This window comes from Pipistrellus hanaki (genome assembly GCF_964339955.1).
Source record: "Pipistrellus hanaki genome assembly, chromosome: 3".
NCBI classification, from domain to species: domain Eukaryota; kingdom Metazoa; phylum Chordata; class Mammalia; order Chiroptera; family Vespertilionidae; genus Pipistrellus; species Pipistrellus hanaki.
The window spans coordinates 18,634,760-18,653,108 of NC_140505.1; the positions used below are offsets into that span (position 1 = coordinate 18,634,760).

The window sequence follows — 18,349 nt, forward strand, 5'->3', positions numbered from 1 at the left end:
TATTGTTTTGTTTTTGTTTTTGTTTTGTTTTATTGTGTTTTTTTTTTTTTCTGGTTTTGTTTTGTTTTTTGCTATCAAATGGGTATATCTCAGGGGAGGCAGACATGGTGGTATTATGAAACTCACTTTTCAGGGGTGTCTTGATGGTGCAGTGGCTTTCATAGCAAAGCATGAGATACGACCAAATAGAAGGCTAGAATGATAGAAGAAAGTCACTGTGGGAATAAAGTCACAATTAGTTCAGTGGTCTGACTGTTGAGCTCAGAATAAAAGCAACTGTCTTTGGTTCTACCCTGACACCAGGTCAGGACATTGCCACAGGGAGAAAACATGGCTCAGACCTGCTGAGTTGATTTTCATCTGTTAGCATACTTTAGCTTATACCAGTGGTCAGTAGACCACTGGTTGGCAACTACTGCTCCAAAGGTTTTCTTAAACCAGAGGTGTGCCAACCTTTTGGACCTCATAGACCACCAGTGGTGACCACTGGCTTAGAGGACTTCCCCACCAGGTTCTGTCCCAAGCCATCCTCCAGCTATGGCAAAAACACTGTACTATCTCACTACAAGAAAGTCGTGGACTTCTGTGATAGTCTTCACTATTGATATTCTGAGCTCAGTTCAAGGACTATTAAGTGCCAAATGTATTTGGTTCTGTGGACCAAGAAAAATAGGATCCCTTACATGAAGTTGTTTATTTCTGGTAGAGGATATAGGATCCCTTAAAAAAAGAACTAAGTACTCCAACATTCTAATTTCCGGTATTTTCCAGCTATAATGCCAATGCTAATAGTCCTACCTCCCTGTAGCACCTGCAGCATCACTTCATCAGAATGGGCACTACCACTCACCCATCCACTCACACACCATGCTCCTTCCCTTTCTATTAATATAAGAATGGGGCTGGAAGAGACAAAAAGAGGAGTCACATTTTGGAGGAGTACAGGTATCAAAAATGGCTGTCCCTGCCCTTGCTAAGAAAACAGCCCCAAGAGAATTACTCAAAATTTTGTGTCACCTGCAGGAAGTGGACATGGATACCTGACTTTCTCATTGTCCATCAGTTTGTTGATTTGTTCCATGTTACCAGAGAACAGCAAAAGAAAAAGCTGAAAAAGGACATACTGCTAAAGCCAAGGGGAGAGGGGCAAAGAGCACTTCCATAATTTCCAGGCTCCCATATTCCCAAGAAGTAGAGAGGATGTGCCCTGGCCAGGAGTTGGGTAAAGGAGATTGAAAACAGGTTTTCCAGGGGCCACCTCAGTATGAAGCAAAAAAGCTCAGAGAGCAGGGTCAAGATGCTGTCAGTGGGGGGCCAGTTGGCAGATGCAACTGACACCCACAAGGAACTACAGATGCTTAGGGCAACTGTTTGCAGTCTAGCCACCTGCACCGTATGTCTGTTAGGCCATTTGGAATCACCCACCCATCTATATGAAGGATTATCTTCTGAAACTTTTGTCACTCATGAAAAAGAACATTGTCTTGCCCCAGGAAGAAGTAAGGAGATGACATTTGTTTCCTCTCTTTCTCCTTTCTATCACATTATCATAGGGATAAGCTCATGCCACTGGGATAAGCTCAACCTGCTCCCTTGTCTCTAGACCAAGAATCCAGAGCCTTGTATATGCTAATGGTCGTGTGCATGACTGTGTGTGTCCCTGTGCATGGGTACTGGGTGATGGGAATGGAGTTTGAATCAGATGTAAGATTAAAGTTTTAAAATGAACAAAATGAGTCCTACCAATGAAATCAAACTTTTTTTAATAATTAGGTCACTGAAAGTTATAGAATCAAAATGAAATGTTACCATGGGTAGTTCCACTAAACACAATTATTAGCAATTACTAGGAAAATAAGATACTTAATACAGTAACAGATGAAGCCAAAAGCAAACCCAGTTCCTCAAGTGAATAATGATGTTGCAGTGTGATTCATGTGGTGACAAAGATACACAAATGTTTGCCAGTAGTGAAAGGATGAACCCCATCCAAAGACTCAGGGAAGGTTCAGAGAGGAAGTGACAATTGACTTAAAAATTGAAAGAGAGTAAAAGGCATTCCAGCCAAAGATAACAGAACATACAAAAGCACAGATGAATAAACAGTATCACATATTTTAGAACTAAGCAAATTAGAACAGAATATGAAAGCGTGGAACTGGGTAAATTGAACCAGTGGGTAAGGCTTAAGAATTTGGAGACCAAGTCATATTTACATCTATAATAATAAAGTGTAATAGGCTAATTACAATAGACTGGACAGCCAAACGACCTTCCAGATGACCTTCTAGACTAGGGGTGTCGAACTCAATCAGAGAAGGGGCCAAAATCTAAAATCCAGCCTAAATCACGGGCCGAATGGTTTACTGAGCAGTCATAAACTGACAATGTCATAAACTGACAGCGGAGTGCAGTGATGACAGCGCGGTGCGGGCCACATTGCAAGGCCTGGCGGGCTGGATTTGGCCCGCGGGCCTTGTGTTTGACACATGTGTTCTAGACAAAGCCAGAGATGCAAGGGCCATGCCCTTTGCACTGCATCGGGCCTCTAGTTTTAGATATATTTTATCTACTGCTTCATCTACACTGCCACCACTCAAGTTCAAGTCTCATTATACCCACACCCTTTTTGTGAGCATAGTGAAAATAATGGTATGCCTCATTTTGCCTGGCACAGTTATTAATAATGCCCCCTTTTCACCCTCAAAAGTATCTCAATTTGCATAATAAATTAGTCACTCTACTTTTGAATATCCTTTTCTCTAGTTGTGAACATTTTAAATTCTTTCTCCAATCCTCACATTGCTGTTAGTGGGGAGTTTTGAGAGAGACTTGGGGAGGAACTCAGCAAGGTCATCTGTGCACATGTGCATGTGTATATGCAGTGTGTGTTGAAGGAGATGAAGAAGTTGAAGATAATTCCCAGAATTCTGGCCTGGGAGCTGGTGATTAATTAGTAGAGAGAGATTTGCCAGCTGAAGGTCACCTGAGAGTTTGTGATAATAGCTGCTTGGGGAGCAACTCTGGATTTCTTTCCAGGGAATAAACACAGCACTTTGACATATAAGAAAAGGGGCAGGAAGAAAATTGATTCAAGAATTAATAATAGGCAAAAGTAATATTTATAACCAAGGAAAATATTGACTTCTGAATGGAAATTCCATGTCAGATTTTGGCTATAGCACATGGTAGCAGTACCACTCAGAGCAAAAATGTCACAATTTTGGGCAGATTCTGTGCCTGCCTTTGTGGTCTGTGCCTTCCTAGCTGGGAAAGAATCTGCCTGTTCTGGAGTTCATTGAACTGATAATGACATAACTTGTCAGGAAAGTAATACAGATTTGATCAGTGGCATCACATAGGAAATGAAGGATTATCAGAAATGAGAGGACATCATAGAATGAAGAGAACACAGGGATTCAGAAGTCCTGAATTCTACTCTGCCTTGCCACTTATAACCTAAAAGGCTTTGAGCAACTCATTTTCTTTCTCTGGACCTCAATTTTATTATCTATTGTTATTGTCTATTATTAACTGCATTCCAGGATTTGGGTGAGGACAATAAAGGGACTTTATATATGAAAAGTCCTGTGAAAATTGAAAAGTGCCGTGTAAATGCTATATTTTGCTATAAAACAAAATGCTGTATTTTTAATTACATAGATAAGCTCTCTAAAGTCCATGGGATTTGTTTTAGCTCGTGCCATTGATGCAAAAGAATTTAGGATCTTTCCTTTTTGACCGATACCAGATGAATCCAGTGATAGCACTATTAACTCTTCATTGTAAAATCAAGAGCTTTGTGAAGATACAAAGTACACCCTACATCAGTTCCCTTGAATTTCCCTCTTATTTCCCTTAACATTCTGGCCTATGACTTACACATTAGAGGTAGATTGTATGAGCCTACCTCTGGATGCCAGGTGGGCTGGTGTTAGATTTAGGAGATCAATGGCCAGGTAAGAGGGCAGGTGGCTTAGGCCACCTTGAACAAGCTTTGTCCCTGTCCACTTTGCCATGCTTTCTTTGCTAGATAAGATGGATGGACATGAACAAATTATTCCTGCCACCATTTCTGTTCAATGGTCAGCCATGAATTTGAATCCAGATTGTTTCTTTGACTTTGACAAATTTTTCTTGGAAGAATCCAATTGATGGCATATACAAGTGGTCAGCAAACTCAGATAACAGAGCAGCAAACCGCAGCTAGAGAGCTGCATGTGGCTCCCAAGACTCGGTTTGCTGACCATTGGCATACACCCATCCTCTGGAGGAAATTTGGCATTAATTAACTTCATATCAGGCCCAGGGAGCTGCTGAGGAGAAAAGGGGCTTCCTAACTTACAAACAAAGGGGCTCTTTCTGCCAGCGTGAGGGGAGTAAATTGCTGCTATTTCAAAAACACATTAATTCTTTCAGGCTACCAGTGCGATGCAGTGTCATAAAAGGTGCAATTTATCAAATGGCATCCTAATGGCCTAGAAGGGTTGATGCACCTTTAGAAGACTATGCTCTCTGCCTCAGTAAAATCCTGACAGTTTCTTCACAAAGTCATTTAGGTTAGAATATAATGCCATTACCCACAAAAAATTGAGGAGGTGAAGACAAAGGAGGGAAAATAAAAAAAGCGGGGGGAGGGGGGAACCCTCACATTGTCATTTTATGATCCGCCTTTTGAGGGGGAAGGAAAATTTCCCCATATCATGCCCTTTACCATCCCTTCCTCTTTACCTCCCTCGGGCCACAAACAAACACGCACAAATAAACATTGCTGCCATTTTAATCAAAGTGCTCTGGAAGGCCCTGTGAGCTCACAAAGTGCAGTGAGCAGCGTGGTCCAGGGAAATCTTTAATTACTGTGCCATTGACAAGCTAACAACGGTGTGCTTATGTGGTTAATAGATGTGAATGGAAGGTGCCTTAATACAACGAGAGAGTCACCAGTTCATGAGTGTAATTGCACATTGTAAAGGAACACCATGACTGTAATTATTTTTATTTGTATGTGCCATCTCTTTTATTGCCCATGCTGGAAGGAGACATAACCTGTCCTATTAAGATATTTAATATATGTCATCCTTTCCGCTTCAGTTAGTTATAGCCTAAATAAAAATGCTGCGAGAAGACACCCTCTGGGGCCACCCTCTGTGCCCTCTAAGGTGATCCCCTACAGCCCTTCCAAAACCTCGGTGATCAACCTCTAACTCCCTTGGTTACCATCTTTAGCATAAACCATAATAACTCCCCAGGATGCCAAGTTGCATGCAGACATGGAGCTTCACCCTGGAAATTATGTGAGGCTGCTGACAGCTGAAACAGCTAAGATAACACAAAGGTCAGCCAACACCTTGGTCTCTTTGTATGGCGTCTGGGAGAAAATGCTGGACCAGGAGACAATAGCAGGGGGTCTCTAGGTTCTAACTCTAAAGTGAATAACCCATGAAGAGCCTGGTGGTAGCCGAAACTGGTTTGGCTCAGTGGATAGAGCTTCGGCCTGTGGATTGAAAGGTCCCAGGTTTGATTCTGGTCAAGGGCATGTTCATTGGTTGTGGGCACATCCCCGATAGGGGGTTTGCAGGAGGCAGCCATTCAATGTTTCTCTCTCATCGATGTTTTTAACTCTCTATCCCTCTCTCTTCTCTGTAAAAAATCAATTTTATATATATATATAATTTTTTTTTTAAAGAGCCTGGTGGTAGACAGAAGAATGAATGCCACCCTATCCCCCCAAAAAGAAGTCACATCCTAATCCTGGGAATCTGTGAATATTTTATTGTCCATGGCAGAGGGGCTTTACTGATGTAATGAAGGTTAAGCACCTGGAGAATAAGGGATTATTTGAGATTATGCAGACAGGCCTATACAAGGAAGGCAGTAGTAGCAGAGTCACATGCAGAGATGTGAAGATGCTATCCTGTTAGTCCCAGAAGAAGGGGCTCCAGCCAAGGAAGGCAGGTGCCCTCTAAAACTGGAGGAGGCAAAGAAATGGATTTTCTCTGGAGCCCTGATGACACCTTTATGTTAGGTTAGTGAGAGTACTGACCTAAAGAACTGTAAATAATACATCTGTGATATTTTTAAGTCAGTAGGTCTGCAGTATGGCATTAATAGGAAACTGATACCAGACTACTCTGAGCACTCTATATACCTCCAGTGTCTATCAATACAAACCTAACAACTCCCATGCCAATGTTTTAACTCCAAAATCCTAAGTTTGGAGACTATGTCCCCAGGGAACATCTGTTCTTTCCACTGCCTTACCCCCGACCCAACCCACGGCCACCAATGCTAACAGGACAGGGTATTTTAGTCCCAGCTCTGTCAACAGTGAGGTGTGGCTTTGGTCCGGTCATTCCACCTGACACCATGCCACACCCTTTGTTTCCTCAGTTAAAGAATGACCTGGGCCTGATTACTCCCAGCTCCTTTCCCCACCTAAAATGAAATGATTCTGTGAAATGGGACTTCCTCTAGAAAAGGCTGTTTTCCCCGTTCAAAATGTAAATGAATGAACAGCCGAGTAGATATAAAAAGTGCTGTGTGCCCCATAGATCACTCTCTCCCTTCCCCTCACTGCTTTTACTTTAAAGCACTTTCAGGGAGCCATCATTCCACTTGCAGTAAACAAGCTACCCGCAAGCCTGACACTGCATGAGAGATGAGGCTTAAATTGCATCTAGGAACTGGTGATTTGCACATGATTTGTGATTCCGTTAGTATATTAATTGGTAAACACCCTATGTGTGGATGTGTGTAAACCAAAGCCATTTAACATATGCAAACAGTTTAATCTCTCAGTGTGGTACTGCTCAAATTTCAGCAAAATCAGATCCTTATTCTAGTGTGTAATTTCCCTCCCTCGCCAGTTCCCCTGGTACCATTTCCCTTCCTGTGATCCTATTTCAGATAATACCAGGTGGGTGACCCAGATCTTTAAACCCTTTAATAGTAGAGCCATATGCTTCTATCCTTGGTTATTACACTTGTTGCCTGTTGTAACCCACTGTTCTAACTGCTCCTTTCCCAGCTCCAACTAATGGAATATAACGGCTTGATGAGCTTTAACATTATTTCCAGTTACTGCTAACCTACCCTCTAACTTGACATCCTTGCTTATTAATACACACTAGAGGCCTGGTGGACGGAATCCATGCCATGTATAGGGGTTGAGGGGGAGGAGGGAGAGTCCCTCAACCTGGCCTGTGCCCTCTCACAGTCCAGGACCCCTCAGGGGATGTCCACCTGCCGGCTTAGGCCCGATTCCCAGGGGGAACAGGCCTAAGCGGGCAAGCAGACATCCTTCTCGCAATCCAGAATCCCTCACTCCTTACCACCCACCTGCTCGCTCCTTACCACTCTGCTTGCTGCTCCTTAGCACTGCCATGAGGCGGGAGAGGCTGCCACCACTTTCATACTGTCAGTCAGCCTTGAGCTGGCTGAGCAGCCATTTCCTTTGTGGGAGCACACTGACCACCAGGGGGCAGCTCCTGAGTTGAGCATCTGCCCCAGGTGGTCAGTGCACATCATAGCAACTGTTTTTTCTGGTTGCTTAGGCTTTTATTATATAGATGCTACTTCAGGAAAAGGCATGTAGGACCAGTTCCTGTGCAGCTGAATTTTCCATCCCAGTAGCATCATCCAAGGCCTTGATATTGAGCATTTCAACTTAACAGGCATCCACTTTCCATTTGAAAAGCTTCCCCTGTTGGTACTTGACAGACTTCCTAGCCTTCACTGTGTGAGGTGTTGCTTTGGATATTTTCTCAAGAACTGCCCAACTTTTCTCAAATGTTAGTGCTACTGCTCCTTTGCATGTAGGGAATGCAAGTAAACAGAGCAGGTTTCTGGGGCCTAAGGGGAAATGATCAGAATTTCCATTGGTGGTGTCCAGAAACATCATTCGAAAGAAGCTGCCTAAGGGAATTTGGAACCACCTTGCAGTTTTAGAGCCACTTAAAGATTAAAAAAAGGGAATCTTTTAGGATAAAGAGGAGATTTTGCTCATCCTCACTCTTTTCCCCCCTCTATTCTGCTTCTGATCTCCTAATCTCCTTTTCCAGGAGTCTGTTTGCCTGTAAGTGGTCAGCAAACTGTGGCTCATGAGCCACATGCAACTTGTGAGCTGAGGGTTGCCGCTCGTTTGACTAATGAGTTTGCCGACCATTGGGATAGGGGCTTAATCACAGGAACAAAAACAGCTTATAATTATTGGAATCAAGAGTCTAGGTCAGTGGTCAGCAAACTCATTAGACAACAGAGCTGTAAACCGTGGTTCCTGAGTCACATTTTGCTGACCACTGGCCTAAGTCATACATGGCAGCTAGAGAATTACAGCCCTCAGACCTGGTCATGATATCGTAACCATGCTGGCTTTACAAGGCCCATCTCTTCAGGAGATCAGTTCTGTAATACTATTGTCCTGGGGCTGATCTTAGAGCTCCAGAGGAAGAGAGGTTTCTGATTCAAGGAAAAACAACAGAAATAATAAACCCCAAATCTTGGTTTTTATCCACAGCAATGTTAGTACCCTAGGTTAATATCTGAAGGTTTTAATGAAAAGAGAATAATATTAGTTAAAACTCTGAATCTTCTTGGGTAGAAAATTGTAGGAGACTGGAGCTATCTTCCTTTCTGAGCTTTAATTTTAACACTAAGTGCAGCTTCCATCTATCTGCCTTTTATGTCTGTTCCATTAAAAGATGATTTAATTATGTATCGACCCAGGGTCTGGCATAGTAAAACTATCATTACTCTCTTGCCTGCATTCCTGAGTGATTCTCTGGGTAAGGTGATCAAACCTACATTTATCTATACTATAGACCATAAGGAGGAGAGGAGGGGAGGATAATTACCAAGCTCAACATGGCAGAAAACAACAATAATGAAAATCTCATCTCAAAATATAGAGCTGGTTGTTTTGCATAAAGAGAGTGACAGGTTACAAGTCTAGAATCAGGTAAAAAAATATTGAAAGCAGAAGCCAAATGTGCACAGATCACCTCCAGGCCTGCCAGTTAGCAGGTGCTGCACTGTAGCTGACCTTCACCAGCATGACCTTCTGGTGGCAGTGGTGTGGGGGCAGGTGGCAGAATATTAGTTACTGTGTGATGAGGTTTGACCATCACCTCATCACGACCCAATGCAGCACTTTTCTCACCCTCCAATATACATTTTATACTGTAGTCAGTGAGCTGGCTGATTTATTGTAAGAAACCTGGAAAAATTCTCCCTGGCCTCTATTTTCATTCATTTATTTATTTAAGAAACATTGTGCTGTTTTGTTTTTGACACAATTTTAACCTTCAGTGTTGCAATAGTATAAAGAATTCCCAGCTATCCCACATCCGCATTCACAAATGTTAACATTTACTTCATTTGCTGAATTCTCCATATATGCGTGTATACACAAACAAAACACACACATACACAGTTACTTATTTTTTAGCCATTGTGAACAAGATTCCCTTTGTCCCTATACTTCAGCATGTACATATATCCGAAAAACAATTTCTCTTACCTAACCACAGCACAATTATCAAAATTAAGAAATTACCATTAATATAATACTATCATCTACTCCACAGTTATTCATATTTCACCTTTTATCCGAATGTCCTTTACAGCAAATGAAAATCTAAGTCCATTCACTACATTCTATTGCCACATGTCTTTAGTTTCTATGAATTTGAAACAGTTCCTAAAACCGTCTCTATTTCATTATATATATGGGTTTTTTAGAAGATAATCACTTATTTTGCAGAATACCCCTCAAATGGGGCTTGTCTGATATTTCCTTACAATTAAATTCAGGTTTTGTGTTATTGGCGGGAATGTTACAGAAGTGATGCCTAGTTCTTTCACTGTGTCATCACAGGAGGTATATTCTGCTGACTCATCCCATTCCTGGCAGAGTGAACTTGGGTAATTGGGTTAGGTAGTGGCTGCCAAGATTTCCCATTATAAAACCATATCTTACCCTTTGTGATTAGTTTCAAAGATACTCTGATACCATATAAATAGTTCCTTATTAGTTTTTAAATGTTCACCAAATAGATGAGCACCCATTCATAATTCTCAACTGGGTCAAAAGTTAATAATGCTGGTTGCCAAATGATGATTTTTCTACATGTATTAGCTGCTTCCTATTGTATGCAAGACCTTTCCCTTCTCATTCACTCATTCATAGGCATGTAGTTAATGGGTTCTTAAGTTATTCAATGGATTATTATCCTTTGGTACCATGGTTTATTTTGCTCACAATTTTCCAGGTTTCATTAGTAGGAACCACCTTATGCTCCTATGTCCTTTTCAACAAATATATTTTAGTGCTTACAACCAGCTTTGGGGATATAATAATAAACAAAGCAGAACAGGGAAAAAATATTATGGCCTTATAGAGCTTACATTCTAGTTTGTGGAAGGCAAAAAGAAAAAAAAAAAAAAGAGTAAGTAAACAAATGGTCAATACATGTTGTGGAGAATGGGAGAAGGCCAGCTTTTGGTGTAGGAGTGTTTTAATTGCATTGCTTAGGCACAGTCAGGGAATACTTCATTAGCAGGTGCCATTTGAGCCAAGACCTCAAGGGCCTGGGGAAGCCAACCACGCGATCGGGAGGAAAACTCTTCCAGGCCCCACGGAGCACTCCGGAGCAGCTGCACCAGCTGGAATTCTTGAGGCGGGAACAAATTGACATTTTAGTGGGATTCCTCTGCTTGCTGAGTTGAGCTCAGACTGGAAGGTAAGGATGGAAAAGCATCCTTACCTTAAATTCTATGCCTTAAATTCCCATAGTACTTCTCTAAGGCACTGAACATTTTGTCAAAGCATGTGTTGATATAATGACAATTTTTGTGGAATAGATTAGCCACCTCAAAGAAGCACAGTTATGATAGTAGTAGGACAAGTGGAAAGTCAGTAGGGGTGGGAGTTGGGAGTTTGGAGTTGGGAGCAGAACTATCCCCCCAGTGAGTATATACTAGGTGCTGTTTATGTTTCTTTTAACTCGCAGAGCAATCTTAGAGTCGGTGTTATTTTACAAGTGAGGAAAGTGAGGTACTTTTGCCACAGCATCTGGTTTTAATAACAGAGAAAAGGTAAGAAGAGGGATGAGGTCTCAGGGATGATGCCACCAAGAGCACCGTGAGGACATAAGAATGTTCTTTTGGCCCATTGCCTATGTTCTCTGCAGCCACTTCTATTGTGGGTTTCCCCTCCTGGTGACTAAACAAGGTTAGCAACATGGGACCAGATTACCAGGCTGCTCCTGTGCACCCTCTCCCACCCTGTGTTTTCTGCATCAAAGCTGCAGACCTGTCAGTTCTTCCCAGAACCCTCTGCTGCACTGTGTGAGCAGAAATTTTAATTCACAGCCATATTTCCATACAGTTGCTCAGCAAGCCACCTGGTTACAAAGACCTGACTCTTAAATTATTGATCTTCCCCATCCAGAAGCTTTCATAAACATGCACAGCAGATAGATGATAAATAGGTAGATAGATAGATAGATTGATAGATAGACAGATAAATAGAAGAGATAGAGAAAAAGAGACAGAGAATACAATGAAAAGGACAAGAAGCAAAAGTCCACACAACCAGACTTTTCTAACTACATTGTGGTAAAAGATGCCCTGAAGAGGTTCACATTATGGTCTTGAAATTGCTGCTGTTATTATTTCACAGTTATTATTAGCTCTCAGCAATTTTAGAAAACTGTCACCTTTTCTTATAGCAGGAGCATGGCTACTTTCCTGACATGTACTATATAATCTGGGAAAATGTAAATGCCATCCATACTTTCCTTATGAATCTTCATTTATGCCCAGGCCTAATTAAGTCTCCCCAGCCCTCTGTTCTCAAAGGCCCTACGTCTGTATCCATGACTACCCTCAGACTACGCTTCCCTCCATCTTGCCTTGGATGTCACAGTAGCCAGCACCTGGACCAGACATCTCCTCCTGGTAACAGAGGAGGAAAGTACACCTGGTCACAGAGACCAGGAGCCTGCGAGTAGAAATATAGGGATATTTTGCTGCCATTGCCTTGATAGACTTCTCTGTGACCTTCTGCTGTTCACACCTGCTTCCCCAGGTGTGTGAAGAGCTTTAATTAATATTTTGTAAATCTTCTTGATTGCTGCAAATAAAAGGTAGCAGAAAAGGGCAAAAAAAAAATTTTTTTAATTAATCGTGGAGGGGATAAATGGAGATTTAAATTCTGTTCCTTCACTAGAGAAACCTATACCCAGACACTGTTTCACAGCGGAGTGATGAGATATAAATCTTGATTTACTTCCATTCCACGTATGGAAATGCCTGATGCCTGCCTAACGCGAAGCTCCCTCTCCATGCATGCCTGTACTGTGACTCCTAATGCCGTTTAAGTTATTACGGAAAGGAGCCGCGCTGCTCACGAGTGTGAGAGTTCATCTAATTAGCTGATTTCAGTTCATTTGGCATTAAACAATTCCCCAAATCCCCATATGTTTGAACAATATGTTCAGCAAGGGGGATGATTCTCTGAAAGCAATTAAATAGTTCTTTTAGGAGAGCTTGTCATCGGTCACTCATAAGCATCTCTGCTATTCCTGTCAGCGATGGAGGCAGGCGGCAATTACAGGGAAAGCGCTTAGCCCTCTCTAATGGGCCTGGCAGGCATCCACACGCAGGCTGCCACTCCGTGCTGGTTATAGCTCACATGGGCATTTCCCTCCTCCCCCCTCCCCCCGCTTTTTTTTTTTTTCAAACCTCAAGTATATTCATAGGATGTTCATAGAGCATTTGTTATTGCTAACACACCACTTTTCTAAACCTAGCCCATAGCTTGCCTACCCAGCTTAAAGGTAAATGCAGACATATTTTCAGGTGCCTTTTGCTTTGCTTGTATAGAAAGAATTGTCAGCTTTGGACAGAAAATGAGAGAGGCATTCACTGAGGTGGTATTATCTCCCTTTAATTAAGCTTCACTTTCTTTGATCTGTTTCATGACTCTGCATTCCCATCATAAATAACTCACAATGCAGAAAAATCCGAACACCAACTTTGGGTAAAATGATTTTAAATTTAGATATAAAATAGGAAACAGTATATATATATATATATATATATATATATATATATATATATATACATACACACACACACACACAGACACACACATGTATTTGATCGTGTACATTTATAATGAGCTGTTTACTATGCTATTGCTATACTTTGGCAAAAAGTAAATGTTTTTAAAACCAGAAGACACATACTCAGTTTGGGTGTGTTTCAAGTGTTGCTTTATTTCATAATACTTTGTTTTAGTCTCTACTAGCATTAAACATATTTATAGAATGTGTTCGAAGAAAGGAATCTGATACTAAGATTACCAGATTAGTCATTTCTATAACATTCTTGGCTTTGGTCATTGACAACGTTATCAACAAGAATAAGGATTCCATAGGTGGCACGTGACACACTGGTCACATCTTTGCTTTCTTCTGTCCTGCCCTTTATTTCTGCAGAAGCATTTGTCATTTTGCTTCTCAGACCCAGATTTGAAATCTAGGCTGAAGCCCAGTCTGGATGCCTGAGCAGCTCCTATGAATGGCTGTGGCCTAGCCCAGCCCTCCGCATGTGGTGCTGACCCAGAGGAATGCTGGGATAGGACTGTGCTCGGGCTGAAGAGAACCCACACTCCCCACCCTCACCTCTTCTGTAACTAAATTCTCATTCAAATAAGCTCCCTCCTTTACATGCCCCTCTCTTCCTTTCCTTCCCAATGGTAAAGCCTCCAGTCCGATGGATCCGAGGTGCTCCTGAGTCCTGAAGTCACCTGCGGCCCCCCAGACATGATTGTCACCACGCCCTTCGCATTGACCATACCACACTGTGCAGATGTCAGTTCTGAGCACTGGAATATCCATTTAAAGAAGAGGACACAGCAGGGCACGTGGGAGGTGAGACTCTATTTTTCCTTTTTTTGAAAACCAGGATTTGGGTTACACCTACAGGATGGATTTAACCTTATGCTCTCTTAATACCAAGAGTCAGCTGTGAAATCTGAGAGCATTTCTTGTTTTACAGAGGGCTGGTGACATGTGTTTTATAACCCCCCGAAGGTATCGGCTAGTGGTTTTCCAGGATAATGGAAAAAAGATGAGAGAATCCCACGCTATTTTTGTTCGGTTTTAGAATACAGTTGTAATTACCCTCATAGATATATCTTTGGGACATAAAACTGTGTCACTATATCTGTTTTTGTCATCATAGGGATTATATGGGATTATATAAATAGGGATTATATAAAATCACAGTATCTGTTTTATCATCAGAGGAATTATTACAAATCTATGTTTAAGTAATCAGGAATGCAGTAGGTGCTAAATATATTCTGGTAAATTAATGAATGCATTGAAAATTATTCTGAGTGTCTGCCTCCCTGTGTTTATGAGCATCTGTAAAAGAGTTACAGTACAAAGACAGAACAAAAGAGACAAGAACAGAAAGTGAGAAAACATGAGACAAGGGTCACAACAAGGGAGAGTCACAGCAAAGAAAGATTGCAGTGGAATTACTGTTTTAAGGGAAACCTCTGATTTATCTGTCTGATAGGGATTCCTTTTCTGTCCCTCTGAAGTCAGTTTGCATGAAAGCAGGTGAATTATCTTGTTGGAACACAATGACCTGTTCCAGCTAGCGCTGAGACCAGACCTCCCAGGAGTTACTTCCAGCAAAAGAAGTAAAAGGAAAATCGTGTTTTCCTATGAGAAGAAAAATGCCAGTTGCTGCAATAGATTACATTTACTCTGCCCAGCTATGTCTGCAAACTGGTCTATATTCTCTGTTGAAAATGCATTCTGCTATTTATTCAGTCCTCATAAACCATAGGCAAATTTCCTGGGGCATGGAGTTCCATGAGTTTCATAGCTGAGCCAGGTTTGGATCTCTTTTTTATTAAGTTTTGCTTTGCTTGGATTCCTCCTCTTTAGTTTCTCAGCACTTCCTCACAATCTTGTAGATCCAGGTGGTATTAGATTTATGCTCTACCAAACCAGCCACACACGTACCTAAATTCTTATCAGAGAAAGTGGATAAGATGTACTAAGAATATATCAAACTATTTATTTAATGGTTCCTCGTGAATGATTTTGGTGAAATGAAAGAGGATAAAATATTTGAAAAATATATATACTACCTTATCAAAAATACCTTTTTTAAAAAACATAAATGTTTACTTATTCATGTAAATGTTTAAGACACTTTTTTGAAAAAAAAAATCTGGCATTGAACAAATTAACGAAAAATAGAACTTTGAATCTAATGTTTGTTATAATATACTAGAGGCCCAGCACGGATTTGTGCACAGGTGGGGTCCCTCAGCCTGGCCTGTGGGGATATGGCCAAAACTAGCTCTCTAACATCCCCTGAGGGGTCCTGGATTGCAAGAGGGCAGTTCTCAGGTGATGCACCCCAGAATCGGGCTCCCTCTTCTCTGATTCCTGGTATGTCACCCAAAAACTGCAGCTGCCAAGTCACCATTGCTCAGTAGCTCCTGCATTGAGCATCTGCCCCCTGGTGGTCAGTGCACATAATAGCCACCAGTCAACCGGTCTTTTGGTTGAGGATCATAATTGTCACTTAGGCTTTTATATATATAGATTAAGTAGAATTCCAGCACTGAATATATTTTCTTGAATTTTGAGGCAAACATTTATTTATTTTTAAAAAAATATATTTTATTGATTTTTTACAGAGAGGAAGAGATAGTTAGAAACATCGATGAGAGAGAAACATCGATCAGCTGCCTCTTGCACACCCCCTACCGGGGATGTACCCACAACCAAGTTACATGCCCTTGCCCAGAATCAAACCTGGGACCCTTCAGTCCGTAGGCCGACGCTCTATCCACTGAGCCAGACCAGTTTAGGCCAAACATTTATTTTGACCAAAGAATAGTAAACATCAAGAAAATTAGGGCAGCCCTAGCCAGTTTGGCTCAGTGGATAGACATAGAGCATTGTCCTGCAGACCAAAGGATCCCAGGTTTGATTCAGGTCAAGGGCACATACCTCAGTTGCAGGCTCCTCCCCAGGCCAAGCCCTGGTCAGGGCTCGTGCAGGAGGCAACCAATCAATGTGTTTCTTTCACATTGATGTTTCTCTCTGTCTTTCCCTCTCTTTTCCACTCTAAAAATACAGTGGAAAAAACATTCTTGGGGGAGGATTAAAAAATAAGAAGAAGAAGAAAATTTGGGCAATGAAAATGACCTAATTCTGAAAATATTTGTTCAGTTAGTTATGTCCTTGGAAAGTAATTGTTAAATTCAGTCACATCTTTTATTTCTAAACTGAGAGAATTTAATGCACCTTTTCCCAACAGGAGGTGATGTCAGTGGAGGATGAATCCACATCCTGTTACTGCCTGTTGGACCCCTTTGCATGTCATGTGCTCCTAGACAGTTTTGGGACATATGCCCTCACTGGGGAACCAATCACAGACTGTGCTGTGAAGCAACTCAAGGTGGCAGTTTTCGGCTGCATGTCCTGCAACTCCCTGGATTACAACCTGAGAGTCTACTGTGTGGACAATACCCCTTGTGCATTTCAGGTCAGCCCTATCTCTATAATTCTTCTGGTGTCATAAAAGCATGGGGTTTCTTAAAGATCAGTATCAATAGAGAATTCTATTGCGGAAGGCCTGGAAAATGAATCCACACCACTGGCCTGATGGGGATACCTATCTTGAAGTGAGAGCTGTGTTTACTGTGTGTCCAACAAGGCACTCAGGTACCGGGCAGTCACAAAAAGAGAAGGGTTACATTAGTGCATTGTGTGCTAAATTGTAAAACTGACTAGATGTGAAGTCGGAATTCAAAAAATAGAGACCCAATTCAGTAGAGGAACTGGAGAAGAGTTGTTGAGAACTCTTTGTGAACCTTCATGGATGGATGAAATTTAGGAGCAAAAAAGAAAGGGTTACCCTGCCAAGAATGGAGAACGGGATGAACAGCAGATACAAGTTATTTGATGTGCAGAGGGCAAGGAGAAAATTGCTTGAATTCACCAAAGGTTGTAGTTAGAGAACAACAATTATTAATCATACCTATCAGAGTCTATTAATTATCAGGGCTACTGGGGCAGAGATGGTCAAGGTTCATTTCCACTTTTGATACTTTTAATCATGTAAGATATATCTTAAATTAGCTACCCACAGAGTGTGGATTTATTAATAGCAGAAAGGATGGTGCAGAAGTGCCTGTGTAAGCTTTGCCCACACCTAAGTAGCATAGCTCTTCTGACACACCTCACCCCAGATCCCTGCCAGCCCAGGCCTAGGTCATTGAGTCCATTCTGCAGAGCACTTCCTCAGTAACTAGCGTTTAAGACACTGAGCTGGAAAACTCATGTTTACCGGGACCAGGGATACATCACCTGAATCCTGAACATAGCCCATAAAGATGACAGTACCAACTTGCATTTCCAAACCTTCCCTATCTCTTAGGTAGCACAGGTCAAGGACACACTTAATAGCTAGCTATACATAAAAGGTTGTTCACCACAGGGATGCCATTTTGCACTGTAAAGAACTTCAGCATAAGTAGTTACACCTCATTCTATGATTGGCATTTTACACATTTCATCTGTTTTTATCACTTCTAGGGAAAGGAGTTCTCAATAAACTACATAAGACATTCAGTGATGTACTGAGAGCATGACCATCACTTAACAATTATAAAATGCACCATAACTCAAGTTGGATGTTTAGTACAGTAACTCAGCCAGATTCCAAGGGCTGAGGAAGCTGAGGGGAGCATGCAGGGCCATGGAGCAGTGCCAGCCTTCTGGCTCATGTGCTTAGCCCACTGCCTCCTGGTACGATTGTGAGGATCTGTTCGTCACAGCCGCCTTGGAAGTCAGCCTTCATAACCAATTTGGAATTTTCTCTGAATAATGGTCGCCCTGCTGTTGTGTCTACCAGTGAGTTAAACATTTGCCTGAAGAGTTTATTCTGATAGACTTTCCAGATATCTATTTTTATTTCCGTTAATTGCTACCAGATTCCACCACAGCTCAACCGTTCACAGAAGAGTGTGAATGAGGTCCTGAAAACAACTTTCCCAACCACTATCCCCTACTGTGGGTAATATACTCTTCTTAGTCAAATGTAGGAAAAAATGAAAAAATCCCTCTAAATTGAATCAAAGGACCTTAATTTCACTTAGAGATGTTCCTTCAAACTATTTTTGCTTTAGAGAAGTGTTTTTTTCTGGGGGAATAACTTTGACCCCATTTTTTGTAATCTATTTACCTCCAGCAATGCTTTTCTGCTCCTGTTATGTCGAATGAAGCTGATGTTCAAGTTGGGTTTG

The 18,349-nt window shown here is 41.6% G+C and overlaps 1 protein-coding gene across 9 annotated transcripts in view; it reads left to right on the top strand.

The window, feature by feature from the left end:
* Positions 1-18,349, top strand: part of UNC5D (unc-5 netrin receptor D) — a 495,999-nt gene that overhangs the window by 445,023 nt on the left and 32,627 nt on the right. For all 9 annotated transcript variants that reach the window (XM_084879252.1, XM_084879255.1, XM_084879254.1 and 6 more), the window contains 2 exons: positions 13,769-13,937; positions 16,360-16,587. In XM_084879252.1, coding sequence (XP_084735378.1) covers positions 13,769-13,937; positions 16,360-16,587 — 397 coding nt within the window. The remainder of the gene's footprint in view (positions 1-13,768; positions 13,938-16,359; positions 16,588-18,349) is intronic.